This window comes from Mastomys coucha, unplaced genomic scaffold, assembly GCF_008632895.1.
Source record: "Mastomys coucha isolate ucsf_1 unplaced genomic scaffold, UCSF_Mcou_1 pScaffold15, whole genome shotgun sequence".
Classification (NCBI taxonomy): domain Eukaryota; kingdom Metazoa; phylum Chordata; class Mammalia; order Rodentia; family Muridae; genus Mastomys; species Mastomys coucha.
The window spans coordinates 128122071-128139159 of record NW_022196897.1 but is presented as its reverse complement, the minus strand read 5'-3'; the positions used below and the strand labels follow the sequence as shown (position 1 = coordinate 128139159).

The 17089-nt window shown below is 40.0% G+C and overlaps 1 protein-coding gene across 6 annotated transcripts in view; it reads left to right on the top strand.

The window, feature by feature from the left end:
- The window catches only part of Kif16b (kinesin family member 16B), a 318921-nt gene that overhangs the window by 54259 nt on the left and 247573 nt on the right, over positions 1-17089 (top strand). For all 6 annotated transcript variants that reach the window (XM_031372080.1, XM_031372081.1, XM_031372079.1 and 3 more), the window contains exons 5-11: positions 232-329; positions 1320-1429; positions 4772-4914; positions 6320-6488; positions 6657-6788; positions 7643-7818; positions 15001-15066. In XM_031372080.1, coding sequence (XP_031227940.1) covers positions 232-329; positions 1320-1429; positions 4772-4914; positions 6320-6488; positions 6657-6788; positions 7643-7818; positions 15001-15066 — 894 coding nt within the window. The remainder of the gene's footprint in view (positions 1-231; positions 330-1319; positions 1430-4771; positions 4915-6319; positions 6489-6656; positions 6789-7642; positions 7819-15000; positions 15067-17089) is intronic.

Below are 17089 nucleotides of genomic sequence, written 5' to 3'. Positions count from 1 at the left end.
ATTGATTTAATATCTTATAAAAATATATTACATGAGTCCTAGCATTTACAAATTAGAAGGCGTTATCTTTTTATTTCAGAGTATAAGAAGTCCTGTAGGGGCACTTTGTGGAAGGTTTGGGCTTGGCACACAGGCTCCTGGAGCCTAAGTCCATGCCAGCAAAATGCAAATTCATGATCTACCTGAATCTAGTTTGAATAACGGCTATGGCACCCTTCTTCTCCATTTCAGGGTGATTCTGGCTTAATACCTCGGATCTGTGAAGCTCTCTTCAGTCGGATCAATGAAACCACTAGATGGGATGAAGCCTCTTTCAGGACAGAAGTCAGGTAGGGCCATGACCTGAGGTGTAAAGTTCTGAGGGGGCCCGGGATGCTTGACTTGCACAGAGGTCTGGGAAAGAGGAGGGTAAGGGTGGCGACTGCTCAGGAAGGAGCCTGCCCCTTCCTGACCGGAACTCAATGTTAGTTAGGAATAAAAGTGACAGTACGTTGGTATAGTTTGTGTGTGAGGTAGCCTAGCTTGATGGGAAGCTTTAGTATTCTATTTTTATCTAAAATGGAGTGAGCCCTTGACTATTGGTGAGCGTATGCAATTAGGCTCACTCTTTTTGCTGAGAAACTTCTGTTGCTCACTGTTGTAGGATGCTTTCTGAAAGTGTACCCTTAGCGTCAGTCCGGGTGCACGGAGTGCCTTTTCCTTTTGCTTTCTGAGTCTGCATCAGGCCTTGGTCCCCAGGGGTCTTGAGCAGAGCTGTGTTGACATGAACTGCTCAGAGCCACTTGTCCTCTTAGTGACTGTGATGCTGGGCAAGCTCTTTAAAGCACAGCAGACCTCTCTTGTTACATTTTTACAGATGATGAAGTATCCAGCATTTGAACCATTGCAAGGATTGAGTGAAATCCGTCTCGTAAGGTGCACAGCAGAGGTGTATATGGCTGATGTGCGTAAAGTGCACAGCAGAGGTGTATATGGCTGCTGTGCGTAAGGTACACAGCAGAGGTGTATATGGCTGCTGTGCGTAAAGTGCACAGCAGAGGTGTATATGGCTGCTGTGCGTAAGGTACACAGCAGAGGTGTAGATGGCTGCTGTGCGTAAAGTGCACAGCAGAGGTGTATATGGCTGATGTGCGTAAGGTGCACAGCAGAGGTGTAGATGGCTGCTGTGCGTAAGGTGCACAGCAGAGGTGTAGATGGCTGCTGTGCGTAAGGTGCACAGCAGAGGTGTAGATGGCTGCTGTTGCTATGAGTGCTGTGCTTGTTATCATTAATGTCTTTAAATAATTTTTAATAAAATTAACTCGATTTAAATTTTTTAGCTATTTAGAAATTTATAATGAACGTGTGAGAGACCTACTTAGGCGGAAGTCATCTAAGACCTTCAATTTAAGAGTCCGTGAGCATCCCAAAGAAGGACCGTACGTTGAGGGTAAGAAGGAAGTTTCTTGTCTTCACACATACATTCCCCTGTTCTCCCTTGGGACTGGTATAAAAACAAAAAAATACAAAACTGTGGTGAGGGTAAGAATTTAAAAAGTTGTTTACTTTTGGAACTTTATTACAGTAGAAGTGTACTGGCACTCCCTAACATTCATTTTGTAAGTCTATATTTCACTACATATTTACTAGGTATTTTGTAAGGTCTACCTATCACTTCCTTGGCTTTAAGAGCTCTCAGGAAGTTTGTTTTCCCAACAAGATGATCCAACAAGATGATCAAGTCCTGACCTCCAAGTCTGTGTACCCCAGTGGCAGTGCATTTTACTAGCCTATGTTCATGGAGCCTAATGGGTGATGGGTGGAAGGGGACTGTCTCTCACCTTGTTTGTAGGAAGAGTTCCCAGGGGTCTCTCCTCTTGGTTCTCGAATCTGTGTTGTGATAGGATAACTATGGTGGACTGGGCACCCATCTCTACATTGTCAGGAAGGGTCTGGGAGACAGTGAATGAATTCACCCTCTAGACTAAAATAGGAGAAGTAGTTTATCGAGTACAAAGGTGCAGCTAGAGCTAGAGCACCACATTAATGTGCTGTGGAGGTCTTCGTTTATAGTTAGGGTAGGTTTCTTTGTGTGCAGTTTCCTGACATGTAAAGCATGCCCCATGTGAAGGAGTACAATCCAGACTGGCTTAAGTGTAGTTCTGAGAGGTCAGCTTGACCCTCTGTGCATGTAACTTTCAGTTGTGTCTTAAACTGTGTAATTAATAGCCATGCAAACCAGCGTCAGAGCAGTCTTGATCAAAGAATCTTGACACTGTTTCTGGGCTGCAGCTTTGTGGCGTTAAGTTGTAACTTTCTGGTATGAGCACTTTGCAGTTCCTAGGCCATGACTGTGAAAAGTTGTTAACTTATGAGTGGTCTTTCCCCACCTCCCCATACTAACTGAGGAGCTTAGTCATGGAAGCTGTTACATGTGATGTTGTATTGTGAATTAACTCTTGCCAGGTATTTAAAAATAGGTTGTGATAGTTAATCTTGTTGTCAACTCTGTGGGATTCTGAGTTACTATGGAAACAAATCTCTGGGCATGTCTGTGAGGAATTATCTAGATTACTTTAGTTGAGGTGAGACAACTTCACCCTACATATGGGTAGCACCATGCCATGGTTTGCAGCCTGAATAAAACTGAACATAAGCATTTATTCTGCTTCCTGATTATAGAATCAATGCATCTTGTGACCAAGTGCTTCCTATTTCTGCCACCAGATCTTCCCCATGGTGATTGACTGTATCCCCTTTAATCATGAGCCAAAATAAGCCCTTTCCTCCATTATGTTGCTTTATCAGTTTTTTTTTTTAATCACAGGGAGGGAAGTAATTAATACATTGGGTTGTTATGTGGCTAATTTTGCTTTCTCTAAGGGAACTGAGTATCTGCTGGGGAGTAGCCTGTAGGCATTGCTAATGGAAACATGCTTTCTTATGGCATTGTCTAGGAAGTGTGTTTCCTTGCTCTCAAGAATGAAGCAGAACATGGGTTTGAAGATTTACCTCTTCTTTTATCTTGAGGTCATCAGTGTCCTATAGGACCCATCTATATTTTCTTTAAGCTCCCATTTGCATCTGTGTTCTGTCTCCCTAGAGAAAGGTGTGCAGTTGTATTTGTGTGTGTGTATGTGCTGGGGGGATTGTTATGGGATACCTGTTGTTTTCAGTCTAACATGAGCCTTTATATTTTTCCTTTAATTGTTATAACAGATGTCAAAACATATAAAACTGATATATGAAGAGATAGAATAATTAAACAGGGTAAAAACATCTGGATATTGACCTCTGTAGTTATGATCCTTATAAATAATACATTATCAAACATTGGAGAGTATGGGTTATAGATTACATGAGAAAAATAAAGTATTATCATTCAATTTTTATACCAAAATTTTTGAAAGTGAGGTCAAGGATTTAATGGGAAATATAAAAGAATGACATGATCACAAGAACCACAGATTATTTTTTTCCAGAATCTTAGAAGGAGGGCTTTTTAAAAATTTGACTTAAAAACCTAGAAGTCAGAGAAGAAGAAATATTTTCCCCTATTGTGATAGCAATCAGACCCAGGGTTTCCTTTGAGCATGCCAGGCAAGTGCTCTGTAGCACTGGGCTATATCACCACCCCAAACTTCTGAGGATTTTTAAGTGGGAGAAAAAGTGCCCAGCTTCTTTCATCATATTAAAGTAGCAGAAGGAACCCTTCTGCATAATGCTTGTCTCCCCTGTGGGTAGACAATGAGGGTGCTGGGGAGTGGATGGCAGCAAGCATGCCTCCTCCTCACTCCTCGGCTGTTTACTGCCCTCTGTGGAGGAGAGCTCTGCAGCCTCTGCCAGCATTCCCAGCATCCTTTGATTTAGCAGTTCTATCTCCAAGAACTTATTTTGTAGTCACATTCCCATACATTTGAAAAGACTGATGCACAAATCTTAACAGCCCATTGTATTTGGAAATAAAGTAAAGCAAACAACCTCTGTAGTCTCAAGAGACTGGTTAAATTGGTTGTGGTTCTGATACACAAGCATTTCTCTGTAGCCTAAAAAATGAATACCAGGTCACCTTGACATTACAGAGAATCCTTATACGTACGTAAGCAGAAAGCAAGATGCAGAATAATGTTTGTGATCTGCTGCTCTAAGAATTATTTTATTTTTGTGCATGTGATTGATCGAAGGGCCTAGCCTAGTATGTTCCCGTGTGCATGGAAGGGGAGGGAAGGCAGCTTGATAATGTGGGTTACTGCCTTTATATGTGTGGGTTGTTTTTTGAAGGGTCTAGGGGAACCAGTAACATTGGCTACTTGACAGAAGGGGAAGGAGAGAGTTTGCTGTAGGAAAAAGCAGAGGAGCCCTGTGCACATTGACTTTTAACCCTGTGAGCTACTCTCCCTTCAAGAAAAAAGAGCCAGTAAAAAGTTTTTAGAATTTAATATGTTTTTAGGTTTACATGAGGACTTACATGTGGTTATTCCTGAAGGTGGAAATTTTATATTGTTCTTCCTTGTACCATGACTGCTTTGTAGAGATTGCTGTTGATAGCTGCAACAGTCACTTTGTGTAATGGCACTCACATTAGGTTGTTGAAGCCCATTGAGGCCAACCAGCTTGTTCAGCTCCCTGTCTGCATTCCATACTACCACTCTCCAAGATCTCCAACTACAAGACACAAGATCTCCAACCAGTTTGGCAGATGTGTAGTCATGCATGATTCTTAGAGGGAAGCCTCTCATTTACTTCACTACATAACAGAAAGATTTCTTTGCCCCTTTCTTTTTTCTTTTAGATTTATCCAAGCATTTAGTCCAGAACTACAGTGACGTGGAAGAACTTATGGATGCAGGAAATATCAATCGCACCACTGCAGCGACAGGGATGAATGATGTCAGTAGCAGGTCCCATGCCATCTTCACCATCAAGTTCACTCAGGTGAGGGCAGCCATAGAGCAGAGGCTCCATTCCTCAGACTTTTCTTGATGATTAGCACCAGCTGAGCACTGATTGTTGTTGAGCCAGGAGCAGCAGCAAGCAAAGGTGACTGACTGTCACTTCCTTGTTAGTTAGAGTTGAGCTTGTGTTAATGTGCTCAGCCTTTCTGTATGCACAGTGATTTAAAAGTCCTGATGTATATCCTTATGAAATATTGAGTAGGCTTCCACCTTGTATAAGAAAAACTTGGTCTGTGCCTAATTAAGCAAGAGTTTTCATTGTTCTAAGTGCTGTGGGAGATGATGGATTTTGCGGCAGAGCAGCTGGAGGCCAAGGTGAGGAACTGGTGTACTACATTATTGCTCCATGGGCTCTGGTGCTGTTGATTATGATTAGAGTTGTAGTAGAGGACAGTGAACACTTAGAGGCACTGACATAAGAACTCATTGTGGTCAGCTGCTGGACAGTGTACTGAAGGTGGCTGGGAATGGCTGAGGAGAAGCAGTTGGTACCAAAGCCAGACCACAGGAATACACATTTGTGAGTCTTGGCTTCAGCAAGGGTTAGGAGTTGACATTTCCTTTCCACATTGACAGTGAACTCACCAGAAAACAGCCAGGCAGGCCTTTACTAATTTGATTAGTAGACCTAGGATTAGATTAGAGACCAGGAAAATGAGTTGAGTCTCCAAAGCCAGTCAGAAGTGCTCTCTGGGCAGTCTCCATGTCCTGCTGGATCATCAGTGAGATGATGCTTGACTGGCTTGTTTGAGCTTTCTGATGGATGCTTAACTAGAATGTAGCAGACTGTGGCTTCTAAGAGCTTTATATGTCCATCAAAATATATGTTTATTATTTTGTTGCATTTGGTTTAAAATATAAAACATAGGTTAAAGATATTTGGAAATGTAAAGTTCTGGAAGTATTCAGAAGCAAGGTAATTTACACTTTAGTATTTCACATCTTTAAAGATATGGTGTGTTTTATTACATAGTGTCACAAGATGTCCTACATAACGGTGTTATCATGTGTGAAGAGCTTTTGTTCCCTGAATGCTGGAGCTTCCAGAAGAATAAAGCTAGTCACTGGTTTATTTATTCTTTCCCAGTTCCCCTTAGGGGATAGTGTCGTATTGTTTTGGTCTCCAATCCTGAGGGGTGTTGTCAAGAGTGACAGTGATTTGCCAGACTGATTATTTAGAAAGCATGAGAGTCACATGTGGTAGAGTTCTATTGCATTTGGTTTAATTTGGGAGGTTCACATAATCACTTTGATAGCCAGTAAAATAAAATGAAGAAAAGAAGTCTACCTCAGAGATCTTTGCTGGGAGTGGAAAGTGATGGGGATTTGGGCAAGAGCCCGTGGCACTCTGTCCTCTTCTGTGCTACATGCATGTCTTTCCATAGGCAAAATTCGACGCTGAAATGCCATGTGAAACTGTGAGCAAGATCCACCTCGTCGATCTTGCTGGAAGTGAGCGGGCAGATGCCACCGGTGCCACTGGGGTCAGACTCAAGGAAGGGGGCAATATAAACAAGTCCCTCGTGACTCTGGGAAATGTCATTTCTGCCTTAGGTAGGTTTGCAGGCACCTCCTGCCCTCTGTTTCCTTTGTACTGTTTTAGCACAGAACACATTTGCTGGATATTTGTCTTATAAACCCAGACAACATGTTCAGGTCTTTTAGAGCTAAGTTAGAGAAGGCAGACTTCTGAATTACCTCCTGTTTTCGTCTTCCCTGCAGCTGACTTATCTCAGGATGCAGCCAACCCTCTTGTGAAGAAGAAGCAAGTTTTTGTGCCTTACAGGGATTCAGTTTTGACTTGGCTGTTGAAAGACAGCCTTGGAGGAAACTCTAAAACCATCATGATTGCCAGTAAGAATTTAAATTATTTCCCTGCGCATCAGTGTTTCCTGTGGTTTTAAGTGTAAATATTTAAGTTGAAAGTGGCTCACTGGGTTGCAGCATCTTTTAAATCTTAAAGAAATAAATGTTCCTTCCAACCTCGAAACCCACTCACTCATTCCATACCTGTAGTTTGGAATATGCAGTTCTGTGTGGGCTTGGCATCATGAAGGCTATAGTGGCAGGCAGGCATGCTTAGCCTCTCTTTGCTTAAAGTACAAGATACCGGGGACTCAGGGCTTTTTACCTCTCAGCTTTCCTTCCCTGTCTCTGTCTTCACAGCCCTTGCCCTCCATTGCCTGTGGGCATCAAGGGAACACCCCATGTATTTATCCTGGTCTTAGAGGTTAGGCGGAAGTGGCAGTGGGCTGAAGTGTAAAATTAACCAAAGTTTGTAGGAGGAAGGAATTAAGTAATCTGTTAACTTTTAAAAAATTGCTGGGCTCTGGGCTTTTACAGATGATTGATTTTTATCAGAAATGTAAAAGTATTTTAATTCCTTCACACTAGAGAAGCACAGTTCTGAAATTTCATGTTTGCAGTTGAGAAAACCCCTTTTTTTGTATGGGATATCTCATACCCTATCTTGAAGTTGTTCAAATGATTGATCATAGATGTGAGAAGAGCAAAACAACATTTAATTTGGTATAGTGAACACCCTTTCCTATAAGCTTAGATAATTTTTTTTTAATATTCATTACTGTGGCAATGAATATTTAGTCTTGTGACCTGGGGTTGATCTGACTTTTAAATTACAAACCAACTTTGTGTTAAATGAAACATGGAGTGCTAGATGAATTATTTTTCATATTCATTCTTCACAGCCATTTCACCTGCTGATGTCAATTATGGAGAAACCCTAAGTACCCTTCGCTATGCAAATAGAGCCAAAAACATCATCAACAAGCCTACCATTAATGAGGATGCCAACGTCAAACTCATTCGTGAGCTGCGAGCTGAAATAGCCAGGCTGAAAACCCTGCTCGCTCAAGGGAATCAGGTTGAGTTTTTCTGAGATTTATAGATAATTTTCCTTGAGTAATAGCATCTATTTCTAGATCTTAATGAGACAATTATCCTGTGGTATTGATTTGAGTAAATAAGTACTAAGTAAAGCTTCAGAGGAGTTAGCCAGTCTCTATATCAGATTCCTATCAGCCTTTGCATTCCTTATGCACGCTGGGTGTAAGATTTCATCCACTAAGCCTTAAATGATTAAATATCTAATAGTTATCAATTATGGATGGAAATTTAGCATGTGATAGGATTAGCGGCATAATCTCCATTAGTAAAAAGAAATTCAGATACTTAAAATAATATTTAAAATTCTGCCCATGCATTTTATGACTATAAATGTATTTTATCAGAGGGGAGATGTGTTTGGACACTTTTCTGAGTCCTGGTTTCACTTTAGTCATGTCATACATAGGTGGCTATAGTGACTCAGTAGGGCCTCTGATATTCTGTCTGTGGCCTGGCTGTGATGATGCCCTTTTATGGAGCCTTGCATGATTGCTGAAATGGCCTCACTTCAGGATCTTGTGAATTCTAGAGAAGAATTTTGTTTCTCACAATCTGAGTGACTTCATGCAGGGTTATGTTCCGTGAGGACTGGTGTGAGCTAGGTTTCAGATGGCTTAGGTACTGCTGTGAAGAAAGGCCACCCTTGAAGGAAAGTCAGAGATAATGTTTTTAACTCTTGCTGCTAGAAATAAAATGAAGATATAGTTATATCATCCTGTGTTCTTACGTGTGGACACCTTGAATCTATTGTTAAATTATCCCCTTTTCTGTAAATGAGAAGTGCTTTCCCCATAAGACTGTACAGTACTTCTCACTCTTGATAGCCCATAAATGGTTTGCACTTTGGGAATATTGTCAAGATGAAACTTCAGTTTTCTGTGCCCTGATACAGAAGTCAGCCTAGTAGTCCTTTCCCCATAAGATAACAGGCAACCATCAAGCAGGATTCCTTCACTACACCCAAAGTGTCTGTACAGACTTATATTTGTGATGCCAGACTTTTGGTGTGAAAGGGAGTTGTCAGCAGAATATGATATCAGGAACCGCAATACTTGTTTCTATTTATACACTGTTATTGGAATCCCTTCTCTGTGTTTTGGAAACATCATTTGTCTAAAGGAGGCCTTTTAAAATGATTAATATTTGAAGGAAAGTATTTGAGAAATACTACATGTGGCTGCTTTTGCTTGAGAGTGTGTTGAGGGAAAGTGGGTATGCACATGTCATGCTACACGTGGGGTCAGAGGACAGCTTTGGAAATATGTTTCTATTCTTCCATCGTGTGAGCTTCTAGGATGGACTTTCCATAGGCAGGTTTGGTGGCAAGTGCCTTTACCCACCCTTAGGATTACTACTGCTCTGCTGAAACACCATAACCAAAGGCAAGTTGTGGAGCAAGGATTTATTTGGCTTGCATTTCCACATCACTGTTCAACATGGAAGAAAGCCATGGCAGGAACTCAAACAAGGCAGGAGCTTAGAGGCAGGAGCTGATGCAAAGGCCACAGAGGAGTGCTGCTTACTGGCTTACTTCTCATGGCTTGCTCAGCCTGTTTTCTTAGAGAACCCAGGACCACCAGCCCAGGGATGGCCCCACCCACAATGGGCTGGTTCCTCCCCACTACCCCCATCAATCACTCACTAAGAAAATGCCCTACAGACTTGCCCATAGCCCAATCTTATGGAAGTATTTACTTGAGATGACTTTAGCTTGTGTCAAATTGACATAAAACTACCCAGCACACCCATTGAACCATCACAAGAGCCCTGTCTTGTGTTTGCTTTGTTTTTGTGTTTGTTTACTTGTTTTTGTTTATTCCTCTTATTTCTTTTTGAATTAATACCATTGCTTAACTAAGGGAGTAATTTTATTACTGTTTTAGAAGTGAGGTTGAAAAATCTATTTAGAATATATTTTGATTAAATTTAACATATACATTGTAGTGAACATGGGAGTTTAATTCAAAATATTCAAAATATTCTGAAACTATAAATCTTTGAGATATTACAAACATATCCTATTTAATTAAATTTGTGATAATTAACAAAATAAAGAAATGTCCTTAAATACTCATTTAAAAAAAAATCTCTGAGTAAGGAACTGGAGATGGCCTGGTTAGTGAAGTACTTGCTTATATAAAGCTAGGGCAGGAGTGACTGCCTGTAATCTTAGCCATGGTGACATAGTGGATGGAGACAGCTGAATCCTGGGAGCTTGTGGACCAGCTTGCTTGACTTACATTGTGAACTTCCAGGCCTATGAGAGACAGACTTCAAACAAACAAAGGTGGACTGTACCTGAGGACCAACACTCACAGTTGTCCTCCAGCTTTTCACATGTGTGCTCCTGCACATGCACACGTGTGCACACACACACACACACACACACACACACACACACCACACAATCCCCCATTCAACTTCTCTCCAAAAAAAATTCTAAATAAATCTTTCTGAGATATTCCTCTATTTCTAGAATATTCTACTTCAAATTCTCTCATAGCTCTTTGAGAGTGTTAATTTAAGTACCATTTTTAAAATTATTTATTTAAGGAAAGCTAAATAAAAATCAGTTCTTATTTTTAGTAATTATGTATATTGCAGTAATAGAGTTCATGAGCCAAACTTTTAAAAATACAATTTGATAAAACAAAAGATCTGATGTGTATTTAATTCTTTTATCATGCAATATATACATACATACATACATACACACACACACACACACACACACACACACACACACACATATATGGAGAGAATTTTTACCAAAGTAGTATTACATAAGTACAGAGAAATTGCATCATATATGTGTGTGTGTGTGTGTGTGTGTGTGTGTGTGTGTGTATGTTACGTGGATTTTAGAAGCTTAAGTCATTCATCTACCTGTACCCGTCTTTACAACAGAGAGTGTCTTTCATCTAGCACCATGTTTATGAGGTTCAGCCATCACCTTACATGTAGGTGAAGACCTACTTACTCTTATTTATTCTTTCATACATACATTTCCTAGTTCATCTTTCCATCAATTTTTGATTTGTTTTTTGGGGATTTCCTATTTGACTTACTTTTGGGGAGTTACTATGTTGTGGAATTTTACATGACTTCTAGTGCACATACAGATATATTTCTATTGACACATATGCCTTAGAAGACTTGGTGCCAGTACTATACATATCAAATGCATAATTTCTGGAGGTGCTAAGCTTTTTAAGTAGCTGTGCCATTGTCATTCCTCACCAGCATGCACCAGCTCTGGCTCAATCTCTGCAGGTGCTCACCCACCCTCCATGCTATCCACTTGTCATTAACTATTTTGAAGGCTCTGTCTCCCAAAATGGTTTACTTTGTACTTCTCACATGATTTATGAAGCTGGCCTCTGAGTACATTCTTTTATCAAGTGCTTTGTTGTATTTACAAATCTTTAAACTCTTAACTTTATGGAAAGAAAATGTTTCAATTTCCAATCTTTCACAAATATATTTGAAAACAGTCAGTTAATAAAAATAGAAATGAAATGAACAATGAGAATTAAGCAGCAAAGAAAACATGGGCTAAGAAGGCAGGCATAATGGACTCCTCATCTTTATAGCCAAGCCCAGTGTTAGAATGGCAATAGTAGAACAACTTTGTAGAGGCTTTTAAGAGAGGTGTTTGAGACAAGGGCACAAAGTAAAGTGCAGGTAGTGGTGCTTGTAGGAATAGGTAGAGTTCTATCAGTTACTGCACAGAGAAGGAGAATGCAGCAGAAAGAACAGTGCATTTAGCTCAAGAAAAGATTACTTTGTCATGATGTAGTGTGAAGTTCTCAGTTAAAATCAGTCAGGATATCAACTTTCAAGAAGGAAAACACAAAACACTTAGAAATAGAAGAGATAGAGCCACATACATTTGACTCAGAGAATGCTCTCATTCTGTGATAGCAAGGTTGGCAGAATTGAGTGGGGATGCAGCAGGTGCACATAACATCACAGGCATTTGCTGTAATCAGCCTGGTTCAGACTAAGAATGAGGCTGCAGTTCAAGCGACATAGCACGACTTCCCTTGCTACGTAGGAATAAATAAAAGCATCACAACTTAACAAGAAAGGGAAGAAACAGTATAAGCACAAGTTGTAGGAAAATTGTTTCAGATTGCTTCCAGAATGTGTGGCAAATGTCCAATGCGATGAACACTGTTGAGTCTACAGCATCTTGGCAAGGGGCAGGCTTTAGTTTAATTTTCATGTCTGTAAACCGGATGAAAGTAGATCCCAGCTGCATAACTAGGCAACATTTATAATGATAAAAATAATCCTCAGCATGATGAATTTTATTGTTAAGATGGACAATATATAAGGGTAAGATGGCAGCTGAGAAGCTATAGCTTTGGGTCTGCAGAGGCAAGGGACTCCTGTAACTGGGCATGCCCCTCAAAAGGCCCCTGGAAGGTGTGTGCTTGGAAGGTGTGTTTTACTGAACTGCTACTATGGCCTATAGATTTCAAAACCAAGGTTGGCTGCATATGTGCCATGTGAATTTCTACCCTGTGTTTGGGTAGCTGAAGGAATACTCTAGAGACTGCCACCAGGCTCTTGCCTCTGAGTTCTATACTGTACTTCCCCACTGAGTAGCTATGCCCTCTGTTCATCACAGATTCCCAGTATGGCCCATAGTCATCCAGTTAGACTGAATGGTTAGCTGAACTGAAGAAGACCTAAGAGTGGTAGAGAGCAGTGAAAATTATGCTGGTACTGTAGGGAAGAATCAATGATGATCAAAGAGTTCCCTTCCAGGGAATTTATTCTGTTGATATGACCATGTATACTGTACGCAGTTGATACAGGGATAATTATTGTGACATTGTTGGTAAAGCAAATGATTAGAAAAACCCACATTTACATCAGTCAGGAAAGCACCAACAGCTTACCCATGCAGTGAATACCAAGCAATGGAAATAAAACCTTTAAAAAGAAAATGAAAGTGTTTTATTCAAATATTCTTAATATATTATCTTAAAATAGCCAATAGTCAGGATAATTGGCTTATGCCATTTTTACTTACAATAACCTGTGAGGAGCCATTTAGGAAAGACTAAGGTGAGCAGGTGGTCTTCTTAGAGGTGGTCCACTATCTTGCATGACTTATGATGGATGAGTTCTGAAAGGCAAGGTCCCAAGAGCCTTCATCTCAAGATTGCTTCTTGTAGCTAATATGCCTTTCCCATAGCCTAAGAATTTGTGGGCATTAGTCTACCCTATTGAGCAGATTTCCTGCATATCAACATAAAGATGAACTTTCATGAATTAATGCTGTTTAGGTGAATTAATGATTTCATAGAATTCCTGATTTGATTCAGATAATTTTAGGAAGAAAGCTTTAAGATGGTTTTAGTTGTTTTGCTATAGAGATATAATAAAGTGAGAATCAAGAATAGGATGTACCCACTCCTCATAAATAGTAAGTAAAGGCCACATAATAAGAAATACAATGAGCTTTCATAATTACACTAAAAAGGGATATAAGCTTGGAACAAATTTGTGCTCAGGGAAAAACATTCATTTCCAAGGATGAAGCCACAGTGTGCACTGTGTTAAGTCAAGGCCATGTAAAAACTCTTGCTTTGAGTTGGTCATCAATGGGAGGAGAGGACCTTGGCCCTGTGAAGGTTCTATGCCCCAGTGTAGGGGAATGCCAGGGCCAGGAAGTGGGAGAGGGTGGGGTGGTGAGCAGGGGGAGGAGGGAGGAAACGGGATTGTTTTAGTTTTTGTTTTTTTTATTTTTATTTTTATTTCTTTTTCTTGTTTTCTTTTTCTTTTTTCTTTTGGAGGGGAACCTGGGAAAGGAGATATTGTAAATAAAGAAAACATCTAATAAAAAAATAAAAAATAAACTGTTGCTTTGAACTTAGAATGAACTTACAAGGGTGAAACATTGCTTTGAACTTGTTATTGATGCCTTTCTGTAACTGCCCTAGTATGTTTTATTTTATTTATGGGATAATTCTTAAATAGAGAACTTTTTGTCTAAAGGCTGTAAAAAGGCTGAAAGCAATAAAGAAAAGTGGTGAAGCCATTTTCCGATTCAGCCAGTGTGAGTGACTTCTTTCCTTTCATTCTTTTCTCTCTGGTTCAAAAAGAGTTAACAAACTCCAAGCCTCCAGCCTAGCCAGTGAGGGGTTCCTGGCTGGCTAACAGAGAGGGAGCTCTAACAACAAATCATTTACTTAATTGCTAAATAGCATGTGTTAATTCACTAGAAATTAGCACTTATTTAGCACAAATAATGAGTTAAAGAGTTAAGTTGTCAGTGCTTATTAAAGCACAGGATAGTAATGAAGAGTTAAGTTTTTAGAGTTTATGTAGACACAAAACACTAACAAAGAGTTAAGTTTTCCCAGCGCTTATTTAAGCACAGAGAGTTAAAGAGAAAAGAAGCCAACAGTTTTCAGCCACTTCATAAGCAAGAGAGTGTTAAGTTTCCAGAAGCCATCAGCTTCTAGCCCCCAGTACAGTTAGAGAGAGTTACAAGGCAGGAGATTATCAGACTTTTGTCTGTCACCCAACTCTGTGTTACATCTCAGCTCCAGACCCTAAAAGGCTGGGGCTGGCCTCTGGCAATAATCCAATATAAACCCGGTTCTGTTAAATTCTTGCCTGGGTGCTGGACTCTTTCTGTTTTTTCCTGTGATGTCTCGGGCTGCAAGAGCAGCAGACAGAGTAGGGCACTTGTGCTTCTGCCCCTCAGGTCCAACCTTAGTTATTAGACCTGTTAGTGCGTCCAAGGCTGTCCAGTGGTTCTAGGTTCCCACTGCATTTTGGTGTTTATCACTTCAGAATTTACCCTTCTGCAGCATGAGTAAAGAAATGAACCTAGATTGTTGCATAGCCAGGCCATATACTGGATGCCATGTGCAGTGAAACAAGTGAAGTTTGTGTCCTTCCATGTGGATGAACTGTTAAGCAAGACTTGGGTGTCTTACTTTTTGAACTTTGTTTTTGTGTACATCAGAGAAAGGAATTCTTGAAACTGTAGGGATTAAGATATGTTTGACTTTAGTGAAATGTGGCTGTTATGGCATTTATATTGCTATGAAACTCTTTGATAATTTGGGGAAATCCTTGATGTTCATCATTTTTGTCTATTAACTGCTGATTATCTTTGTGATTTAAATTGTAGATTGCCCTCTTGGACTCCCCTACAGCTTTAAGTATGGAGGAAAAACTTCACCAGAATGAAGCAAGAGTAAGTGATACTTTGAGTTATTATTGTGTTTTCATTTCAACTTTAACATTATTTTTTAAGTCCATGTTTGTTACAACTTTAGATTGTCCGTCCCTGAGTTCTCACCTCTGAGTAGAACACTTGTGCTTTCCCACTGGTTGGGACATACTTTCTCTGTTATACTGATTTCTAATCCCAACCCTATGGCCACAGTCTGGTTCTTGTGTTTGAGACAGACTAGCACTGTATAATGTTGGCTGTACTTGAATTCATGGTGTTTCTGTCTCAGCCTTCAGAATGCTATCTTTACAGGCATGCACCACCACATGTGGCCTATGATAATGCGTCAAGATGAGTAATAATAGTTAGCTTTTTATGTAGTGCACATTTACATGTTAGTACACAGAATATAAAGGGTGCATAATGACTTGCTGCAGTTAAGGTCACAGCAGGGCTCCTTACAGAGAGTGGGGCCACAGAACCAGCTGAGCAGGCAGAGACCTAGACAGTTAACATTCACAGATATTCCCACAACCTAGAGCAAAGTACTGTTTAGCTTTCTGGAGCCCATGATTTTGCCATGGGTTGTTCAGCATTCTAGACTGAAAGTACTCTGGCTCAAGGCCCAGTTAAGAGGCAGGAAGGGGACAGAAGTGAGGGACCGGAGCTGAGGATGCTCTGTCAGAGGGGCGTGCCATAGGGCTGGCTTTGAGGCTTGCATTTGTAAAAACAAGCTTATGGCTGCCATGTATCCTATTAATTTTTTAATGCCCTCTGGGAAAATAAAAAGACAATAAAAGCTGTTTAGGAGTTCACATTTTTTTTTCTGCTGCTGAATGATTAAAATAACCATAAAGGAAAACATGTGGTCTGATGGTAAAAACTCAACAAGCACAGTGTGTCACATTGAGATGTAGTTAGGAACTTGTTCATACTTGGTAGGGTAATTGTTTTGGTTAATATCTAATAACAGTGTCAGTGAAGACGTCCATTTCTTAATTCTTATTTTCTCATGAAAGTTTATATTTTACCTCTTCCAGTCCTAAGTGCAATGGAATGTCTGGGTGTGGTTGTTTATCAATTATAGTTTTCAGGAATGCTCAGCAAGTTAATAGAAACCAGTAACCATGTTAATTAGAGTGCCTACTTCATTCTGTAATGGAGATGGTTGCCCGTCTTAATCATTTTTACTGACCTTTCTAACTGCTTTATTATTCTGTCCCATTGTCAGAGATGGAACACATACTTGGATTTTGTTAATGCTTTTAATAAAGACTATCTGATTTAAACAGTGATAACTTCAAGACATACTTAGAACTTTGTAAAAGCTCAGTTTGGTTATATTTGAAATGGATGGATTTCTACTTTTTTTAATTGAAAAAATATTTTCACAAAAGATAATCTGATCATGCTTTTTCAAGCCAGATCCTCTGTACTTCACCTCTCCCACCAACCCAACTTCACACTCTTTTGCTTTAGAAAACAAGCAGACCAAAACAAAACCAAACCAATTAGCCAATCAAGTGAAAAATCCAAACACACACACACACACACACACACTCACACACACACACGCACATGCACACACACACACCTCACCCTCCCCACCATAACACACACACACATACACACACACACACACACCTCACCCTCCCCACCATAACACACACACACACACACACACACACACACACACTCTTTCTCACTCACTTACTCAACTATCATTCACTTAGCCCTGGGACCCCATCTTTGATACAGACGATGCAGACATCCCATTTACAACCAAGCATTTCAAAATCTCCTCACTCTGCAACTATCCAGATGTGGGTCTCTTTGCTATCATTGATTGGTTCATCTTTCTTCAGTAAGAACATTTATGGTGGTAGAAGGCATATCCATTTGCTGAACATCTTTTCTTCTATTCATATGTCTACCCATTCGTTAGTATAGATTAGAAAATTGAGTATCGTTACTCTATCCCTAACTCTTCAGAGAGAAAAGATAGAAGAAAATCCTCTTCTGAAAGATTTTTTAAAACAAAGTA